The 19417-nt window shown below is 40.6% G+C and overlaps 1 protein-coding gene across 4 annotated transcripts in view; it reads left to right on the top strand.

The window, feature by feature from the left end:
• Positions 1-643: 643 nt before the first annotated feature.
• Positions 644-19417, top strand: part of STK38 (serine/threonine kinase 38) — a 40291-nt gene continuing 21517 nt past the window's right edge. For 3 of the 4 annotated variants that reach the window (XM_045777813.2, XM_045777811.2, XM_087858181.1), the window contains exons 1-4: positions 644-917; positions 5668-5800; positions 16795-16846; positions 17747-17869. In XM_045777813.2, coding sequence (XP_045633769.1) covers positions 5670-5800; positions 16795-16846; positions 17747-17869 — 306 coding nt within the window. In that variant the 5' untranslated portion in view covers positions 644-917; positions 5668-5669. Of the gene's footprint in view, positions 918-5664; positions 5801-16794; positions 16847-17746; positions 17870-19417 lie in introns of all 4 variants that reach the window. The other variant, XM_045777812.2, reaches the window with a different exon arrangement.

Below are 19417 nucleotides of genomic sequence, written 5' to 3'. Positions count from 1 at the left end.
CTGGGCTGCCCTCCTGATGGCCTAATGCTATGAGAGCTCTCCAGATCCCAAGTATGGTGTGTTAGTCCTCACTTTAAGGAAGAGTAAGATGGGACCCAGGGCTCTAGCCGACTTATTGCTACGACAATCAAAAATTAGGGGAAGGTGGGGGATGACGACTACACAAGTGATACGATTTAGAAGAACTGCAGATGAAGGCGAGCACGCCAAGCACACACCGATGCACAAATGAGGGCACGGCAAACTGGTTAAATCCGAGGAAGGTCTAAATCCAGTCAATTGCATTGGTCGAGTGAGTTGTTTTGTGCCAATGTCAATTTCCTGGTTTTGATAATGTAGTGTAGTTATGTAAGATGGTGAGGGAGGCTGGGCGGGTGATGGGTTCCCGGGACTTCCTTGTATTAAGTTTGCAGCTTTTGTGAGTCTATAATTATTTCCAAATAAAGCAAACACACAAAGAAACCAGAAAACAATGGGCACCTTCCCCCGAGCCCAGCCTAGCCCACCCAGAAACCGCGCCACACCTCACACTGCTGCCCTCCACACGGCCTCTCCTGCTCAGGTAAGGCGGGGAGAGTGGGTGCGGCGCGGCCGCGCACGCGCAGTCCTGAAATCCCCGCCGCGTCGCTGGGAGTCACGCTTGCGCAGTCTTGGCCCTTGGCCGCCGCGCCAGCCCCTCTACGCGGCGGGGGACTCGGCTGCCTTGGCCCCTTCGCGCTGCCGTCTTTTCCGGCAGTTGGAGAGCTTCCTGTTGTCCTTACCCGCACCCGCCCCTCGGCCCCTGCCTCAGAGACCCCAACCTCTCCTCTGGTTGGCAGGGTGCTGCCGCTGGGGCTTCGCCTGTCCGCCCGTCGAGAGAGATCACTGGCCCGGCCGGCGTCTGCGGCTGTCCGGGGCTCTTCCTCCCCGGGGCTCTGGTGAGTGTCTTGCTGCCGCTGTCTTCAGTCCATCCCAGGCTGTCCCCCTTATCGCCGCCCGACTCTTTTTGGGGGTTCTCCCTTCCCGCCGGCGCCCTCTTACCAGCCCTGTCCTGACGGCCCCTCGGCCGCTCTCCTCACCTTACTGACAGCCCCCTTCTCCCGGTTTTCGGAGCCTCCCCTGTCGGTCCTCGCCACATTGTCCCAGTCTCAGGCTCCCCACCCCGTTCTTTCTTTCTTTTTGTACACTTGGGGCGGGGAGCCAGGCTCTCTTCTCTTTTCCATGTTGCCAGCTTTGTCTGCTGGCCGAAGCCGCTCAAGTCTCCTCTGGGATCTCAGTCGTTACCAGCTTCCACCTCTTTTCTTTTTTCGGGGGTCTGAGAACCTAAGAGCTGTTGTGTGAGGCAGAGATGTGGAAAGCCCGTCTTGGGGTGTGGTTCCTTTGAGTCGTCCCCTTCCCCATGGTTAGTCTTAGGGTACTGGGCTTCAGATAATCTTAGAATCACAGGGAAATTGACGATTTTTTTTTTTTAAAGAAAAGAGTGGAAAAGGAAAGTCGGTAAGGACTTAGAGGAAAGTCTGTGTCAGAAAGTGTGCAGAAACAGCTCGTAGAGAGATCAGATCTCCCCGTTTGCACTTTGAATTGACTAAAAGACACAAAGAGAAACTTGTTGTTTTTGAAATGTACAGAGGAAGGTTGAAGTGAGGTAAACCTTGCGCTTCCTCCCTTTCAGCTCACCTTGGCTGCGATTTAAAATTAGCCAGGCAGTAGATGTCGTTTCCCTAAAAAAACAAACACCACGATAACAGGCTCCACTCATAAAAGGACCAGTACTCTATCCTCCAACTTTGTATAGAAAACCATTTCACCTTCTGGCTCTATCCCCATCATACATACGTATTCTCAACTCCTAGTAATGGTCAGGAAAGATGAGTGCTTTCTTAGCAAATCTTTTATAAGGTGCTTACTAAGTGGATAGCATTGTGCATAAGATGGGAGAAGGATGTTAAAAGTAGTGAAAGACAGATGCTCGCTTTCCCGTGGCTTACACTTCAGGAGGAGAAATTAATAAGATATGTGATTCTTAAGGAATCGTATCTATGTTCACTTGCCCAAATGAAAGATACTGGATTGTCAGTCACAAAGAAATAAAGAATTGGTGAGGGAAGGGGCATCCATAGAGATAACAGTACCATTGTAAAGTCAGTCAACCAAGGATAACCATCTAGGTTGAATAAAACAATGGTTTTCATTTGATCTACTTTTATGTTTGCAGTATGTACCCCTAACTTTTGAAGATCACATCCTTTTGTTAAATTTTTTTAAAACTTTTAAGAATTTCTTACCTGTCTATTCCCTAATTCTGCAGAGGTGGAGAATGAAACAAATAGGGAAGAGGCCTCCAGTGGCCTGTAGGTCAGTATCAAAAGTGTGAGGGAAAGCTCTGTCTTATAAAAAGTACTTGGTTGACCCAGTAAAGCTATAAATTGCTATAGGGCAGTAGTAATTGTATCTTTTGATGAAAGGTTATTAGAATAGGCTAATCATTTTATGAGTGGAGGAAGGGGAGGAGGAGGAGGTTTTGAAGAAAGGTCAAAGGGAAGGATAGTGCAACCTTGCCATTACATTAGAGACTGTATGTGAAGGTTGAAAATCGTTCTGCTAGAAAATTTGTTGGCCTGCTACATGAGTGTCTTTGAGTACACTTAATCTCCTGTGAATCTTCTTCTTTTTTTTTTTTTAAGATTTTATTTATTTATTTGACAGAGATAGAGACAGCCAGCGAGAGAGGGAAACAAGCAGGGGGAGTGGGAGAGGAAGAAGCAGGCTCATAGCGGAGGAGCCTGATGCGGGGCTCGATCCCATAACGCCGGGATCACGCCCTGAGCCGAAGGCAGACGCCCAACCGCTGTGCCACCCAGGCGCCCCTCCTGTGAATCTTCTTAAAAGTTTGAAAGCCATGCCAGTGACTTAAATGAGTAAAAACTTTCTCCACCCCAGTATTTATATACTTATCAGTGTAAATGTAATTTTGTTCTTTTGTTGACAACTAAAAAATCATTAACTTGCTCAATTTACATTTATTAACCACCTATTATATGAAAGGCACTGTTTGTCTTAGGTTTAAATACTTCAGTTGCATTTTTATGTTGAATAATTTTAGTTGTTAAAATGTAACCACATATATGTGTACATAAAAAGGTCTCTAGAAATGTTCAGACAAGGGAGGAGTACAAAGCACTCACTCCCTTGCTTCAGACTTGTTTTTAAATCTGGTTTGAAAATTTCTTCACTAGACTTAGAGTGCATGTGGTTTTCATTGTGGGTGGAGGGGGTACAGGCTGACAAATAAGGAACCACACCCAAGCTTCATAAACCAGAGGTCTTTAAACAATTCTACTGATATCCTAAAAATATTTGGGTTTGCTTCGGTATTAGCAGAAACTTCCCCATAAAAAATAACATTGTAACAAATAACATAGTCAGGTAGAGCTGAGTTCACTTTCTTGCATTTGTTATTACTGATAATTTTGGCACTTGATGAATAAAAATGTTTGAAGTAGAGCCTTGATTTTGAATCTCTTTGCTCTGAAAGTATTATCCTTTTAGGTGATTTTCCCCTGAATATCTTTTAATAAAATTGCTTAATGTTAAGCCTTTTGTCTTAGTAATAATAAGTGTTTGCACACTCCTTAATAGCTTCAGTCTATGAGATAGGTTAAAAAGCTGCTAAGTATTAAGGGGAGAACCTTAAGGAAACTTTCATAAAGTGTACTATCTTTGAAAATGGCCTTTGGCCCCTCCTGATTTTTACTCAGCTTTATACTGGGATGAAAGGACAGACTTAGAGGCAAGTCATGTTGGAGGAAGGCATGATAAGGATAAAATATTGAGCATTATTGCCGATGCTGGAGCAAGTCCAGATTGGTGAATGGTCCGGCCAAGTGCCACAGGATGGGCTGGCAAAAATATCTGGGGGAAAATGAGATTTAAATTTAGGAAAAAAATGTTCTATAAGCTATTTAAACCTTGTTGGTATCAGTTTTCTCATATGTAAAACGAGGAAGTTAGGGTCTTTTGTTTTTAAGAAATCTTCCATCACTAAACTTATGATTCAGGTTTTTTCTTTGTAACATTGTTTTTATCACGGTTTTTTGTTTTAACTTGTAAATCCAAATGGCATGCATTTATCAGATACCGTAAGACATGTCAGAGTACATAATACCTGTAGGTGAGCATCTTAGTTATAGTTTTTTTTTAAACTGTAGAAATGATATAAATTTAAAAGTTATTGGTAATTTGGGGGCACCTAGCTGGCTCAGTCAGTAGTAGAGCATGCAGCTCTTGAGGTTGTAAGTTTGAGCCCCACACTGGGTGGAGAGATTACTTAAAAATAAAATCTTCAGAAGTTGTTGGTAATTTAACAGTAATAGTACATGCTCATCGAAGGGAGTATGTAAAATGTGGAAAAGCCCAAACAAGAGTAAAATGATCTATTGCATTCTTACTGCCTAGAGTTATGCTGTTAGTAACATTTTGATAAATATTGCAAATAATTCTGTGCACATCTAGTAAAATTGAGATCATGGTATATATTCTGTTTTGTAACCTACTTCTGTTTAGGTTGAAAACATTTCCCCTGACATTAAACATTCAAACACATTTTAATTTGTTCATTATTTAATTATAGGACTTTTCATTATTTAATCCATTCTGTTGTTGGATATTCAAGTTTTGTCATTACGGTGCTACATTGAACCCCCTCTGTATGAATCCTTATGGGCCTTTGATTTCTCCAAGGTAGATTATTGGGTGTCAAAGAATTATACTGTGTCTGTATTATATATTCTTTTTTTTTTTTTAAGATTTTATTTATTTGAGAGAGAATGAGAGAGTGAGAGAAAGTGAGAACATGGGGGGGGAGGGTCAGAGGGAGAAGCAGACTCCCCGCTGAGCAGGGAGCCTGACATGGCCTAGATCCTGGGACTCCAGGATCATGACCTGAGCCGAAGGCAGATGCCCAACCAACTGAGCCACCCAGGCGCCCTGTATTATATATTCTTTTTTTTTTTTTTAAGATTTTTATTTATTTATTTGACAGAGACAGCCAGCGAGAGAGGGAACAGAAGCAGGGGGAGTGGGAGAGGAAGAAGCAGGCTCCCACCGATGAAGCCTGATGTGGGGCTCGATCCCAGAACACCGGGATCATGCCCTGAGCCGAAGGCAGACGCTTAACGACTGCGCCACTCAGGCGCCCCTGTATTATATATTCTTAATTTACATTTATGGTATTGTGATCTTGTTCTCTTCCTTTTTAAAATTATATGTTTGAAAGATATATTCATGTCAATTTTAGGTATAGCTAGATTTGTTTCTGACTGCTGCATGTTATTTCTTTACGTGCACCCACAGTAAGGAAATTACTGAATTGGCTTCAACTTCCTATAACACAAATGATGGCATAATAAACATCTCCTGTAATGCACAAGTTTGTGCATTTCTTAAGGGCCTGTGAGATAATTTCTTTAGGCCTTATACCTAGAGTTGGTATTTCTGGGATAATCATAGGACATTAATATATACTTACTTTCACCAGGTATTCTGTTTGTCTGGCTTTTGTTGTATATTTTATGCTTGTCCTCCAGAAAACTTGTACCAATTTTCTTTCCTACCAGTAGGTTAGGAGAGTGTATAATTGGTGGATTCTAACTCCAAAACTAATACCTCTTCTTTTTTTGTTTCTAGCAGCCATGGCAATGACAGGCTCAACACCTTGTTCCTCCATGAGTAATCACACAAAGGAAAGGGTGACCATGACCAAAGTGACACTGGAGAATTTTTACAGCAACCTTATCGCTCAACACGAAGAACGAGAAATGAGGTAAAGAACCGTGTTTGAGAAAATTGTGTCATGGTTTTGGCATTCATGTCTAATATCATAAGACATATTCATAATGTTGAAAGGAGATAAGAATAGCAGCAGCCATGTAATAGCCTATCTCATTACAATGGAAGGACAGTGTCATTGATTTCCAAAGCCCTTGCTATTAACCCACTTATTTCTACTACTAGTCAATAGCACAGGGGCGCCTGGCTGGCTCAGTTGGTAGATCACCCACATTGGGTGCAGAGGCTATTTAAAAATAAACTCTTAGGGAAAAAAATAACACAGAATTCCATAGTAGTATAAAAAATTAATTGGGCCAAATCCTTGGATTCATTGTTAAGGCAGTATGATGTAACAGAAAGAGCAGCCCTTACGGAATCAGATCTGGGTTTAGAATCCTGCCTTTATCATTTAGTATCTGTCTGAGGCTAGAATAAGTTTCTTACTCTTTTTGTGTATCAGTTCCCTCTCTGGAAAATGGGGATACTTGTCTTGCCGGATGGCTGTGGGGATTTTGTATATATTATATATATAACATATGTGAGTAACCACCATAGTGCTTTTCACATAGTAATCACTTAATCACTTGGAACCTGTTGTTATTGATCCAGTGTACACTATTCATGTAGTAACTCGTAATTAAAATTTTATTCCCAACATTTTATTATGACAATTATCAAAAGTGCAGAAAAGTTGGAGGATTAATATGCTGAATACCCTTATATACATCATCTGGATTCTGTAATCGTCATTCATTGTTGTATGATGTATTCATCTGTCCATCCCTCTGTCCATTTATTAAGCCATCTTAATTTTTTGCTGTGCTTCAAAGTATGTTGGAGATTTCTGTATGTTTTACTTCTGAATATTTCTGATTGTATGAAAAATGAGTTCAATACTTATATTTAAGAGAGTGTAAATTTTGCATATGGTAAAATGCATAATCTTCCTCTAAGTGTGTTTTTTTCTTTCTTTTAAGTAATCTCTACACTCGGTGTGGGGTTCCACACTGAGTGAAATGCAGTCTGAAGGGTACCGTGCAATGAGTTTTGACATATGTGTATATATACCTGTAGAACTTAAACTCTTCTCAAGACATAGAACATTACCATCATCCCAGAAACTTCTTTGATTCCTGGAGATGTTCCTTCAAACCCAGGCAACCACTGTTGTAATTTTTTTTATGTCGTAGATTAGTCTTGCCTATTCCATACAAATGGAGCATGTAAACGTTTTCATATAGTAAGTACTCATTTGAGTAGGGCATCTTTCACTCAGCCTAATGTTTTCAAGGTTCATCCATGTTGCTGTTGTATCAATAGTTTGTTCCTTTACATTGCGGAGCACCGTTCTGCTTTCTGACTACACCTCTGTTTTTACATTCTTCTGTTGATAAACATCTGGGCTTTTTTCAGTTTGGGGCTATTTTGAGTAAGTTTCTATGAACATTTGTGTACAGATCTTTTTGTGAACATTTGTTTTCAATTCTTGGGTAAATATTTAGGAGTGGAATTGCTGGATCATAAATATACGTAAGTATACGTTTAGTTTCATAAGAAACTGCTAGACCTTTTTCCAGAATATTATCAATATTTTGTGAGAGTTCCAGTTGCTTTACATTTTTGCTAACAAAATGTCTCCGTGTCAGCCTTTTTTTTTTTTTTTTTAAGATTTTATTTATTTGAGAGAGAGAGAGAGAGAGAGCGAGGGAGGAGCAGAGGGAGAGGGAGGGGAAAGAATCTCTGGCAGACTCTGTGCTGAGCGCAGAGCCCAACACAGGGCTCGATCTCACAACCCTGAGATCATGACCTGAGCCGAAATCAGGAGTTGGAGGCTTAACCATTTGAGCCTGAGTCACCCAGGTGCCCCTCCTGTTCATTTTCTTTATAGTGTCTTTAGATGAGCAGAAGTTTTAAATTAAAAAAAAAAAAAAAAAGAAGTTTTAAATTTAGATGAAATCTAATTTGGCATTTTTTTTTTCTTTTATAGTAAAACTTTGCTGTCCCCAAGTCATAAAGATATTCTTCTTTTTTTTTTTTTTTTTAAGATTTTTATTTATTTATTTGACATAGAGACAGCCAGCGAGAGAGGGAACACAAGCAGGGGGAGTGGGAGAGGAAGAAGCAGGCTCATAGCGGAGGAGCCTGATGTGGGGCTCGATCCCAGAACGCTGGGATCACGCCCTGAGCCAAAGGCAGACGCTTAACGACTGTGCTACCCAGGCGCCCCATAAAGATATTCTTCTATATCTTCTTCGGGAAGTTTTATAATTTAGTTTTTACATTTAGTTCTGTGATCCATCTTGAATTAATAAGTGTATGAGATGGGAGTTGAGATTTATTTTTTTTCCTTATGGATATCCAGTTGTTTTAGCACCCTTTGTTATAGACATTTCCTTTTCCCCATTAGATTCTTGGCATTTTTGTCAAAAATCAAATACCATGCAGTGTGTGTGTATTTCTGGGTTTTCTTTTCTTCTTTCTTTCTTTTTTCTTTTTTTAAAGATTTTATTTTTAGGTAATCTCCACACCCAATGTGGGGCTCGAACCTACCACCCCTAGATCAAGAGTCACATGCTCTACCGACTAAACCAACCAGGTGCTCCAGTTTCTGGGTTTTCTATTCTCTTTCATTGATCTGTTTGTCCCTATGCCAGTATCACACTGACTTCTTTACTGTAGTATTGTTGTAAGTTTTGAAGTCATCTAGTTAGTGTAAGTCTTCAGTTTCATTGTTTTGTTTTGTTCCCCCCCGCCAAGATTATTTTGGATATTCTAGGTTCTTTGCATTTTTATATACATTTTATTTTATTTATTTATTTATTTATTTATTTTTAAAGATTTTGTTTATTTATTTTGACAGAGAGAGACAGCGAGAGAGGGAACACAAGCAGGGTGAGCAGGGAGGGAGAGGCAGGCTTTCCGCTGAGCAGGGCACCTGATGTGGGGCTCGATCCCAGGACCCTGGGACCACAACCCGAGCCGAAGGCAGACGCTTAACGACTGAGTCACTCAGGCGCCCCTTATATAAATTTTAGAATGAGCTTTTTAATTTCTAGAGGAAAGCTTGATGGAATTTTGATTATAATTGTATCGAATCTGTAGATCAGTTTGGGGGAGAATTGACATCTCAGCAGTATTGAATCTCTGATGCATGGACATGCTATGTCTCTCCATTCTCTTCGGTCTTTAATTTTTCTCGGCAGTGTTTTGTAGTGTTCAGTGTGGGGGTCTTACATGTTACTTTGTTCTTCTGTTACTAGTATTTTGGGGTTTTTTTTGATGCTGTTTTAAGTGGATATTTAAAATTGTTTCCTTATTGTTTGCTTCTAGCATATGGAAATATAACTGAATTTTGTATATTGACCTTATATCCTGCAATTTGCTAATTTATTTATTCTACTAGCTTTTTGTAGATTCCTTAGGATTTTCTGTGTAAACAATCACATCATATTCAAATAGAGAATTTTACTTCTTCTTTTCCAATCTATACACCTTTTCTTTTTTTTTCTTGCCTTATTGGATTGGCTGGGATAGCAGGAACAATGTTGAATATAAGTGGTGAGAGTAGACAGCTTCGTTTTCTTCCTGATTTAAGGGTGAAAGCACTCACTGTTTCACTGTTTGTTGTGATGTTACCTGTGGGTTTTTCAAGGATGCCCTTTGTAGGTTGAGGAGGTTGTATTTCTAGTTGGCTGAGAGTTTTTAACTAGAGTGGGTGTTGAATTTTGTTAAATAATTTTTCTGCATCTTCTACATCATTGTTTATTCTTTTAATATGATGAATTACATGGACTGATTTTTTGCATGTTAAACTAACCTTGCATTCCTGGGGTAAAACCCTCTTGATGGTAATGTATTATTCTTTTTGTATGTTGCTAGATTTGATATGCTAATATTTTGATAAGGGCTTTTGCAAGCACATGCTTCATGAGGGTGTAAATCATGATTAGACAAAATTGCAGATCTGTATGTGGAAATGCAAAATAGTTTATAGCTGGTGGCTTCTTGCTGCTGCTCATTGAAACAGGCAAGTGCCCTATGTTAGGACGATGGGGAATTCAAAGGTACATTTGCACAGTATATCTTGAGGCATGCTGTTGGAGACAGCTAGTTCTTTTTAATACAACCACTCTATCGAAATAGAGTTTCTGGTGTTGTAGTTACAAAACAAATACTATGAGTTCTGATTAAGTTACTAATTTTATTTATTTAAATATTTATTTATTTTTATGTTAGAAAGAGCACGTGTGTGAGCAGGGAGGGGGCAGAGAGAGAGGGCAAGAATCAGACTCTGCTTATTAGCATGGAGTCTGATGTGGGGCTTGATCTCAAGTATCTGAGATCATGACCTGAGTCGAAACCAAAGGTCAGACTCTTAACCAACTGAGCCACCCAGGCACCATGATTTATTTTTTTATTTTAAAAAGATTTTATTTATTTATTTGAGAGAGAGCAAGCAAGCATTCGAGCGAGCAGAAGGGAGAGGGAGAGGGAGAAATAATCTGAAGCAGATTCCGCACTGAGCACAGAGCCCGATGAGGGCTCAGTCCCATGACCGTGAGATCATGACCTGAGCTGAAACCCAGAGTTGGATGCTCAACTGACTGAACCTTGTTTTATTTAATAATAGTTGGTTTTTAATCCTATTGGCTCTGCCTTATGGTTCATTATTAATACATATCACATTCTCTAGGAACAGTATGACGTATGGTTTTGTTTATGTTATTAATAAGTATTACATTGTGGGGGTGCCTGGGTGGCTTGGTTGGTTAAGCATATGACTTTGGCTTAGGTAATGATCTCAGTCATCGGACTTTGGCTTAGGTAATGATCTCAGTCATCGGACTGAGCCCTATGTGGGACTCTGCAATCAGCTGGGAGTCGGCTTGTCCCTCTCTCTCTGTCTCTCCCCCCTGCTCATGCTCTTTCTCTCAAACAAATAAATAAAATCTTTATTTTTTTAAAAGATTTATTTATTTACTAATTTGCCAGAGAGAGCACGTGAGCACAAGCAGGGGGAGCAGCAGGCAGAGGGAGAAGTAGGCTCCCCGCTGAGCAAGGAGCCCAATGAGGGACTCATCCTATGACCCTGGGACTATGACCTGAGCTGAAGGCAGATGCCTGACGACTGAGCCACCCAGGTGTCCCAATAAATAAAATCTTTAAAAAAAAAATAAGTGTTACATTGTGATTTACACTAAAATTACACCCAAAAATGAGTTGAAATCAGTGCCTTTTTTGTTTTGGATTCTTAAGATGGAAACACCTTCCAAAAGCATTGGTGGTTTTGCTTTTCTTAAAGACCAAATTAATCAAAAGACAGTTGTAAGAAGAGAATGTTAAACATTTAAGAGGATTCGAATGTTTGTTTTTGGTAATTTTTGTTGTTATCAAATCATCATTTATCATTTAAAAAAAAAAGCAGTAGGGGTGCCTGGGTGGCTGGGTTGGTTAAGCGTCTGCCTTGGGCTCAGGTCATGATTCCAGAGTCCTAGAATCTCGAGTCCTGATTCGGGCTTCCTGATCATCTGGGGAGTCTGCTTCTCCCTCTCCCTCTGCCCCTCCCCCTGCTTGTGCTTGCTCACTCGCTCTCTGTCAAATAAATAAATAAAATCTTAAAAAAAAAAGCAGTAGATACTTTGAAGGTTTCAGATATTTCCTTGTTAATCTTTTTCATTTAGTGCCTTTTTTTGGGTGCCTTTTTTTTTTTTTTTTGAATATGAGTTGATACTTTGTTTTGGGTTTGTTGATACGAGTTGATAAGACTATTTTAGGTTTTATTATTTCTAGAAAATTTAAAAATTAAAAAAGGAAAACAGTGATTGGCAGAAGTTACTACCACAGTAGTAAGTAAACGACAATTAGAACTGTCGGGGGGCGCGTGGGGGCGCGTAGGCGCACGTGGGCGGCTCCGTCGGTTAAGCGTCTGCTTTTGGCTCAGGTCAGGATCCCAGGGTCCTGGGATGGAGCCCCGCATCGGCCTCTCTGCTCAGTGGGGAGCCTGCTTCTCCCTCTCCCTGCCACTCTGCCTATTTCTGCGTGTGTGCTCTGCCAAAAAAATAAATGAAATCTAAAAAAAAAAAAAAAAAAAAAAAAAAAGAACTGTTAGATGAGGCACCTGGGTGGCTCAGTTAAGTGTCTGACTCTTGATTTCAGCTCAGGTCTTGATCTCAGGATTCTGAGTTCGAGCCCCTCATTGGGCTCCACTACTTAAAAACAAAAACAAAAAACCCAAACCCGTCAGAAATGGATTTTCAGGCTTTTTCATGTTATGGGTGGAAATGTTATAGAACCTTGATAAATAGAGTTTAAATAATATGAGACAATCAATGATAAAGAAACATTTTATTATGAGTAATACTATCACTAGTATGTGATGAGTGGTTTGAAGTAAGTGTTGGGCTAGTGAATTGTGAGATCAGGTTGTAATAAAATTTCGTTGTATATGTCTTGTCTGGATGCCTTTAAAATCTCTGTATTTCTTCCCCATGTAGGCACTGCACCTTTTGCATTGCTCCATTTACAGTAGAGCACTAGGTTGTTGAAACAACGTACCTAACGACAGGGAAGATGAAACCAAAGCCTAGGGGTAGAAGAAAGAATAAAAATCATTTAGGAATGGTTTTCTGTATAGAAGTAGAATATGAGGACATTGGGTGGATTTAGAAACAGTGCACAGGTTCTACTGATCGATTTAAAAACAGTTGAAGCCTTGAGCCTCGTGTCTGATGGCCTCCTGTTAATGCCACTGGTAGGCTATAGTGAACCCCTCAGGAGTGCAAGTTCATCTTTGTTTAATCTTTGTTTTGCCTCAGATGGTAAAGTTATCTAGGAACAGCAATTCGCGTTCAGTTCTCTCTCTTATGTGATCCTAGGTACCCCGTAAATATTGATGATTGCCTAGTTATTCATACAAAAAATAATTTATAGCAGCCTGAAATCAAAACTTAGGAGGCCGACATTTTTTTTCTCATAAAATATTCTGTGTTGGTTCTGTTCTTCATGAAAACTATTTTGGTGGATGAATTAAAGCCACAAAAATCCAATTTCATAGGAAGTAATGGTATGCTTCCCTCCCCTCCTGCCCCCAAATCAAATAAGAACTTTCCTACATTTTACCCTTTGAAAACCAGCACTGTCTGCTACTCCTTTTAGGCATTCTTACCTCGGTTTTCCTGTTTCTGTGTTTGGTCTGATCTGATACTGAGCTGCAATATGTGATTATTATTAGTGAGCAAATGTTAGTTTTATTTAAGTCCCAGAGATGAGTAAGTCTTGACCTTTGAATGTTATTCACTGACTAGCCGTCTCAGTCAAACCAAAGTAATTTGTTGAGATTTTTTTTTTAAAGAGAGCAGTGGGGAGGGGCAAAGGAAGAGGAACAAGGGGACTCAGCTCCAGCCACGGAGCTGACCCGGGGCATGATCTCACGACCTTGAGATCATGACCTGAGCCAAAACCAACAGTCAGACACTTAACTGACTGTGCCACCCAGGCATCTCAATTTGTTGAGATTTTTAAAAAACCTGTGTAAAATTCATTTTTAGGGTATTTCTTGAGAATTTTCTCAATTTTGGTCATGGAAATAACAGCTAGTGCTTATTTCTGTACTATTTTTCCTGGTTTTAAATGTCTCATCAACAGAAATGAGAAGTACTGGCTAGTCAGCTCTTGCACAATGGACTAGCCCTTTTCTCCCATCCGTGCAACCTCTGAATCAAGCTGTGCTGTGAGGTGAACTTAAATTAAGATTAGCAAAGGGGGCTAATTACACATAGTCAGGAATGTGTCTGCACGGTGTTACACACTCTGATTTTCTTTTTCCCCCCATTTGGCAACGTGCATTTTATAAAGTTGCTGTGTACAAAGCACTATTCTTAGTGGAGAAGGAGGATTCAGATATGGGCCCTGCCTTCCAAAGATCTTATTGTGTTCTATGAGAAGTGGGCTCACAGGCAAATAAATAGAGCTCGTGGAAGGCCGTGATGGGGTGAGGTTGGGTGCAGCCTCTAAGTGTGAAAGTGGCCAGTCTCTGTCCCTGGCTTCTGCTCTGGAACATTGGGGTTGAGTGCAAGAATGGCTTCACCAAAGGCTGGAGTGTTAGCTAAACTGGGTCTTCGATCAGAGACATACCAGTGGAGGGGCCTGCTTTTCTTTTTCATTATGAACACTTTTAAACACACACACAGAAAGACAATACAGTGAACGCCCATATATTCCTCAGATTCAGTAATTATCAAGATTTTGTTAAATTTGTTCCATTTTATTTTTTCTTGCTGTTGTGTTTTAAAGCAAATTTCAGACATCTGTCATTTCAATCCTACGTACTTCAGTATACGTCTCTAAAAATATGGCCATTTAATTGTATAATTGTAATGCCACCATGAATCTAACAAAGTTAACAGTAATTTCTTGGTATCATCTCACTGAGGATGTCACTTGTAAGCCTCATTTTAGGCTATGCTTGCCATTTTGGGTGTCTTTAAGGTCTTCATTGGCTTGGACCCAATAAATCATTACCGTGGATAATTCTGCATGATAGGGTTTTTCTGGATACTTTTTCTAATGAAAGAATCTGATTGTGTTCACGGAGTTGGTTCTGATAACTTTACTCTCAGGTAGGTACAGAAACCGATTTGATTACACTTGCAGTCAGGCTATGAAAAACTTTTTAGTTTGAATTGAGGTTTAAAATATTGTCAGAAGCAGCCATCTCTGGGACACACATTGTATGACAGCACATTGGACTTCTTAGCCCTGGTGTGGTCATTCAAAAAAAATATAGTCAGAAAATGTGATGGTGTTTGATATTTGAGGCATGAAAAGTGCTGACCATGGTTGAGTTATAGTTCTTGCCAGGATGTTATCTTTGATTCTTTTTATTCTTCTCTACTTCAGCTAGTTAACATACACTCCTGAAAGTACCAACAGTATGGCCTTATCCCTCCAATAAACATGCAAAGATGCGTATCACAGAATATTCTGGGAACCCAGAGAAGTAGGCAGACTGGAAGCCACATAAGGCCTTTGTTTTTCCCTCAGGGTCAGAGTAGAGCTTTTCACCTTCTGAGAGCTTAGACACAACTTGTTATATATCACCTGATCCTGTGGATTTGTAATGTGATTTCTAACACGATATTAATTTTAACTAATTACTATTGTAATAAGTATTTATTGACCCAAATAAAACCCATTATCTTACTGAGGTCCTTTCTCTGTGTTTCCTATCTTGTTTAGTGGCATCATTATCCTCCCACACAAGCAAGTCTAAGATTTTTCCTTTGACTCCTACTGCCAGTTAGTCATCTTTGTCGTACCTCTGTTCACTTCGTTCTGGGTTTCCAGCCCTTGTTCCAGATCTGGACTCCAGATCTGAATCATTATGAGAGCTTTAGTTTGCCTCAGTCTTTGTCAGTTACTTTCCCTGCCAGTCCATCAGCTCCTTACTGCTGGCTGTCATTTTATTTTTATTTTATTTTTTTATTTTTAAAAGATTTTATTTATTTATTTGACACAGAGAGAGGGAGAGAGAAAGCACAAGCAGGGGGAACGGCAGGCAGGGGAGAAACAGGCTCATTCCTGAGCAAGGAGCCCGATGTGGGACCTGATCCCAGGACCCAGGATCATCACCTCAGCCTAAGGCAGCGGCTTAACCAACCGAGCCACCCGGGCACCCTGGCTGTCATTTTAAAATAGAAACCTCATCACATCACTCCTTCACACACAAGCCCCTGGCGCTCTTAGTTGTCTGCAGACTAAGAGCCAGCCCTTTTAGTGTGCATTTGAAGTGCTACAAGCCTCCGCACGTTAGACTACAAGCTGTTGCCTCCTGTACTCTCTTTCTTTCTTTCTTTCTTTTTTTTTTTTTAGATGTATTTATTTATTTTAGAGAGAGACGGAGTGCGTAGTGGGGAGAGTCAGAAGGAGAGGGAGAGCAAGTCTTAAACAGACTCTGCCCAGCGCAGAGCCTGGCTAGGGGTTTGATCCCCTGACTGAGATCATGACCCCAGCCGAAAACAAGAGTTGTGCCCTCAACTGACTGCAGCACCCAGGCGTCCTGTATTCCCTACTTTGATTCTTCCCTGTCCTGCTCATTGCCTGTTACCTGAGATGCTGATAAGGGATAGAGATCCCAGCCAATGTGCTTTCATTCATTCTGAATAAATGCAGGTTGTGTGGAATTGGCTTTAAGGAAATTTTTCTTCTTTTAATTTTATCAAATCAGTGTGAGACTGTAGGTCAAAAACGTTCTCGGATGTGCAGTTTCTAAGGTTTAATACTGCAGGGATTTAGAGTCTTAAGTTCTAATAGTGCTGACAGCCGCCTGTTTTGATCACTCCTGCCTCTCTCCTTGAATCTCTAAATTCTGTCTTTACTGTTGTTTATTGCTCTTTGCTTGTGGCAGGGAGGAGGAGGAAGATGTAAAAAAGGAAGTAGATTTCAGTGAGGGAGAGAGACACCCTGATAGAAGAGGTTATCAAACACCAGCTGTTTGTGGTTTGCTAAGGAGGAAATACTTTAAAAAAGAGAGAGAACTTCTCATTTTGAAATAGGATTCTTTGTTGCATTAACACCTTATACAGTTTTTGTCAAAATGCAGAACTAACAAAGGGTGGGAATCTTTTCACTTAGTAACTAATTTTTTAAAAAGATGTATTTATTTTTGAGAGAGAGCACGTGCGTGCACGAGTGATGGGGAGGGGGGAAGGGGGAGATGGAGAGGGGGAGAGAGAATCCTCAAGCCGACTCCACGCTGAGCGCAGAGCCTGACCTGGGGCTCCATCTCACAACCCTGAGATCATGACCTGAGCTGAAACCAAGAGTCAGTCGTCCAACTGACTGCACCACCCAGGCACCCCTATAATTTGTTGTTTTAATGAGGCATTTTGAGATTTACCTGTTTTTACCCTTAGAAAATACTGTGTTTATATAGACTTTTCAGAAAGGTATTCAATTGTTATTTTAAATATCTTTGTTTATTTTTAGACAAAAGAAGTTAGAAAAAGTGATGGAAGAAGAAGGCCTAAAAGATGAAGAGGTAATTCATATTGGGAAATTTTTCCTTGAACAGAGCATGGCAAATCTTGTCCAACAAGTTGTTAGCCTTGGTACATAGGGTGCTTGGCTTAGTAACAGAGGAACTTACGAGGGCTGGTATACTTCTGGATTTAGGTATTCATGCAAAGGGAGAAATTCATTACTAGGTGCTAGGAGAGGAAGATTTATCTAGGCACAGTTGTAATAAATTAACTAGATTTAGAATTCCAAGAAAAGAAAGAGATGAGATCACATTAAAATTTACAAAAGCAAATTATAGCATACTTAGGGAGATCACAGCAGAGTCTCTATAGAAGTGGAGCAGATTTCTGAGACCATCATCAAGGCAAATCTCTCTTCAAACCAGCCCTTCCCCCAATGCCTGCAGACGTGGTAGGAGAAAATAGAGTTAAGAAACTGTGCAAGGAACTGAAATGACAGTGGAAATGCCTTCAAAAATAGGAATGAATCATAGAATCCAGGAAAATGGTGAAAAATACTGAAAACTTGTAGGCAATATAGAGCATAAAATGAACCCCAGTGTGTAAAAAAAAACAAACAAACACCAAACCCAGAGGGAAATTAAGAAAAACCCACACCCTTTTATTTTATATACCAGAGTTGAAAGGAAAATATTGATTGTTATTCTTTCTTCATTAGAAAAGTTAGGATAGTTGATTGCCGAAGTAGATTGGTCAGAGTCCTCAGAGGAGGCAGCCATCTGTTCATCATGGTTTGGTTATTGTGTCCAAAGGCTGGGGAGGAGAGACGCGATCTCTTTAGGGTTCAGAAGGTTGTGCTTAGTCTGGTGTGGTCCTGCTTTCCAGTCACAAGCGAGACTGCCGTGGATCTGCGGTTTCAGCTCCTCCCCTTCCCACCTCTCTCCCCCTTTAACCATTAGAAGCGACTGAGGAGATCAGCGCATGCTCGGAAGGAAACAGAGTTTCTCCGTTTGAAGAGAACAAGACTTGGATTGGAAGATTTTGAGTCCTTAAAAGTAATAGGCAGAGGAGCATTCGGTGAGGTAAAAAACCACAGCTACGTATCAGATATAAAAACAGCACAGATCTTTGCAGCTGCTGACATACCCTGAGCCCATGATCGTTGATAGAACTGAAATATGGGGCAGGTGGGTCAGGCGTGCCAGCCCCACCTTGTAACTGCTCGCTCTGTCCTTTATTTCCCCTCCACTGTCCCAGATCTCTGGTTGTTCTTCCGTTTTTCCAGAGATGATGTTGATGCTCTAAGTATTGATCTAAGGGGACAGTTAAAAGGTACAGGGAAATCAGTATTTATTATTTACTGAGTGCTGCTCTCCTAGACTCGTGACACTAACTCATTTAATGGATAATGAAATTAAGACTCAGAGGGGCTATATAATGTTCCACTGTCACACAGCCAATGAGCAGCAGTATCAGATGTTGGGCCCAGGAGTTCCTAATTTTTTTTTTTTTTTAAGTTTGTAATCAGCCGGGGCTCATCACGACACGTGCACTCCGTAATCCCCATCACCTATTTCGCCCATCCCCCCACCCACCTCCCCTATGGTAACCATCAGATTGTTCTCTATAGTTAAGAGTCTGTTTCTTGGTTTGTCTCTCTCTCTTTTTCCCCCTTTGCCTGTTTGTTTCTTAAAGGAGTTCCTGGACTTAAAGCTCTTGCTTTTCTCAGCATCACACTGCCTCTCCAGGAGCAAACTAACAGCATATCTCCACCCTTTATTTCTTCCCACCAGATTGCTGTTGTTCGAAATGATGGCCCCAGGAGACAGAATTTATAGAAATGGGTTATACAGGTAGTGAGAGAGAGTTGAAAGCATTTGCAGCTTTGTCCCACCTGGTCCTGTAGATACATCCTGCTCGGTCACAAGGGCAGTCATTTGGGGAGGGTTTGAATGAGCCCGTGCCAGGTCATCTTCATTAATGGAATACACCCAAAGAGAACGACTTACTGATGCAATAGTTTCATTAACTTTGTATAAAAGGAGCAGCATATGATTAAAAACATACCCAGGGGAAATGTGAGTACGTACTTAGAAGCACAGGTGAAAGATTAAATTGATCCCTCAGTGTTCAGAATCCCTGTTGGTTTGTGGAGAGAGGGAAAGGTACGGTAACCACCTCTAAAAGGGCTTTCTGATTGATGAGGAAGGGACGTGGGACTCAGGAAAAACATGAAGAAAGGTGCAGAGAGAAGGAAGCATACATATCTGGGGGCGGGGGGAGGATGTACAGGGACTTGCCAAGAAGTTTATCTTTGGGTTTGCAGACCATTAGTTTTCTTTTCATCGTAAAGTTATCTGTTCTTTCTAAAAACATTGGAAGATAAAAAAAGAGAAAGGAAAACGCATAAAACCCCATTTCCCTAATTATACATTTTAGGTTTTTTTTTTTTTCTTTCTAGACATTTTTCCTACGCATGAGCTTTTGCTATTGTTTCAGACATTGTAGTCATCGCTTCCTTAGGGTTTCTGAGCTGACTGGATGACATGTGCCGCGGGTGTAATGAGTTCTTAAGTACTAAAGTGAGGGTTTTAAATTAGATTGATTTGTTCAGCTAGGGAGCCAAAGCT

The sequence above is a fragment of the Ursus americanus genome, chromosome 32 (assembly GCF_024610735.1).
Source record: "Ursus americanus isolate L20-20 chromosome 32, mUrsAme1.1.p, whole genome shotgun sequence".
Taxonomy (NCBI): domain Eukaryota; kingdom Metazoa; phylum Chordata; class Mammalia; order Carnivora; family Ursidae; genus Ursus; species Ursus americanus.
Note: the sequence above shows the minus strand (reverse complement) of the source record. Positions and strands in the feature narration are given on the sequence as shown.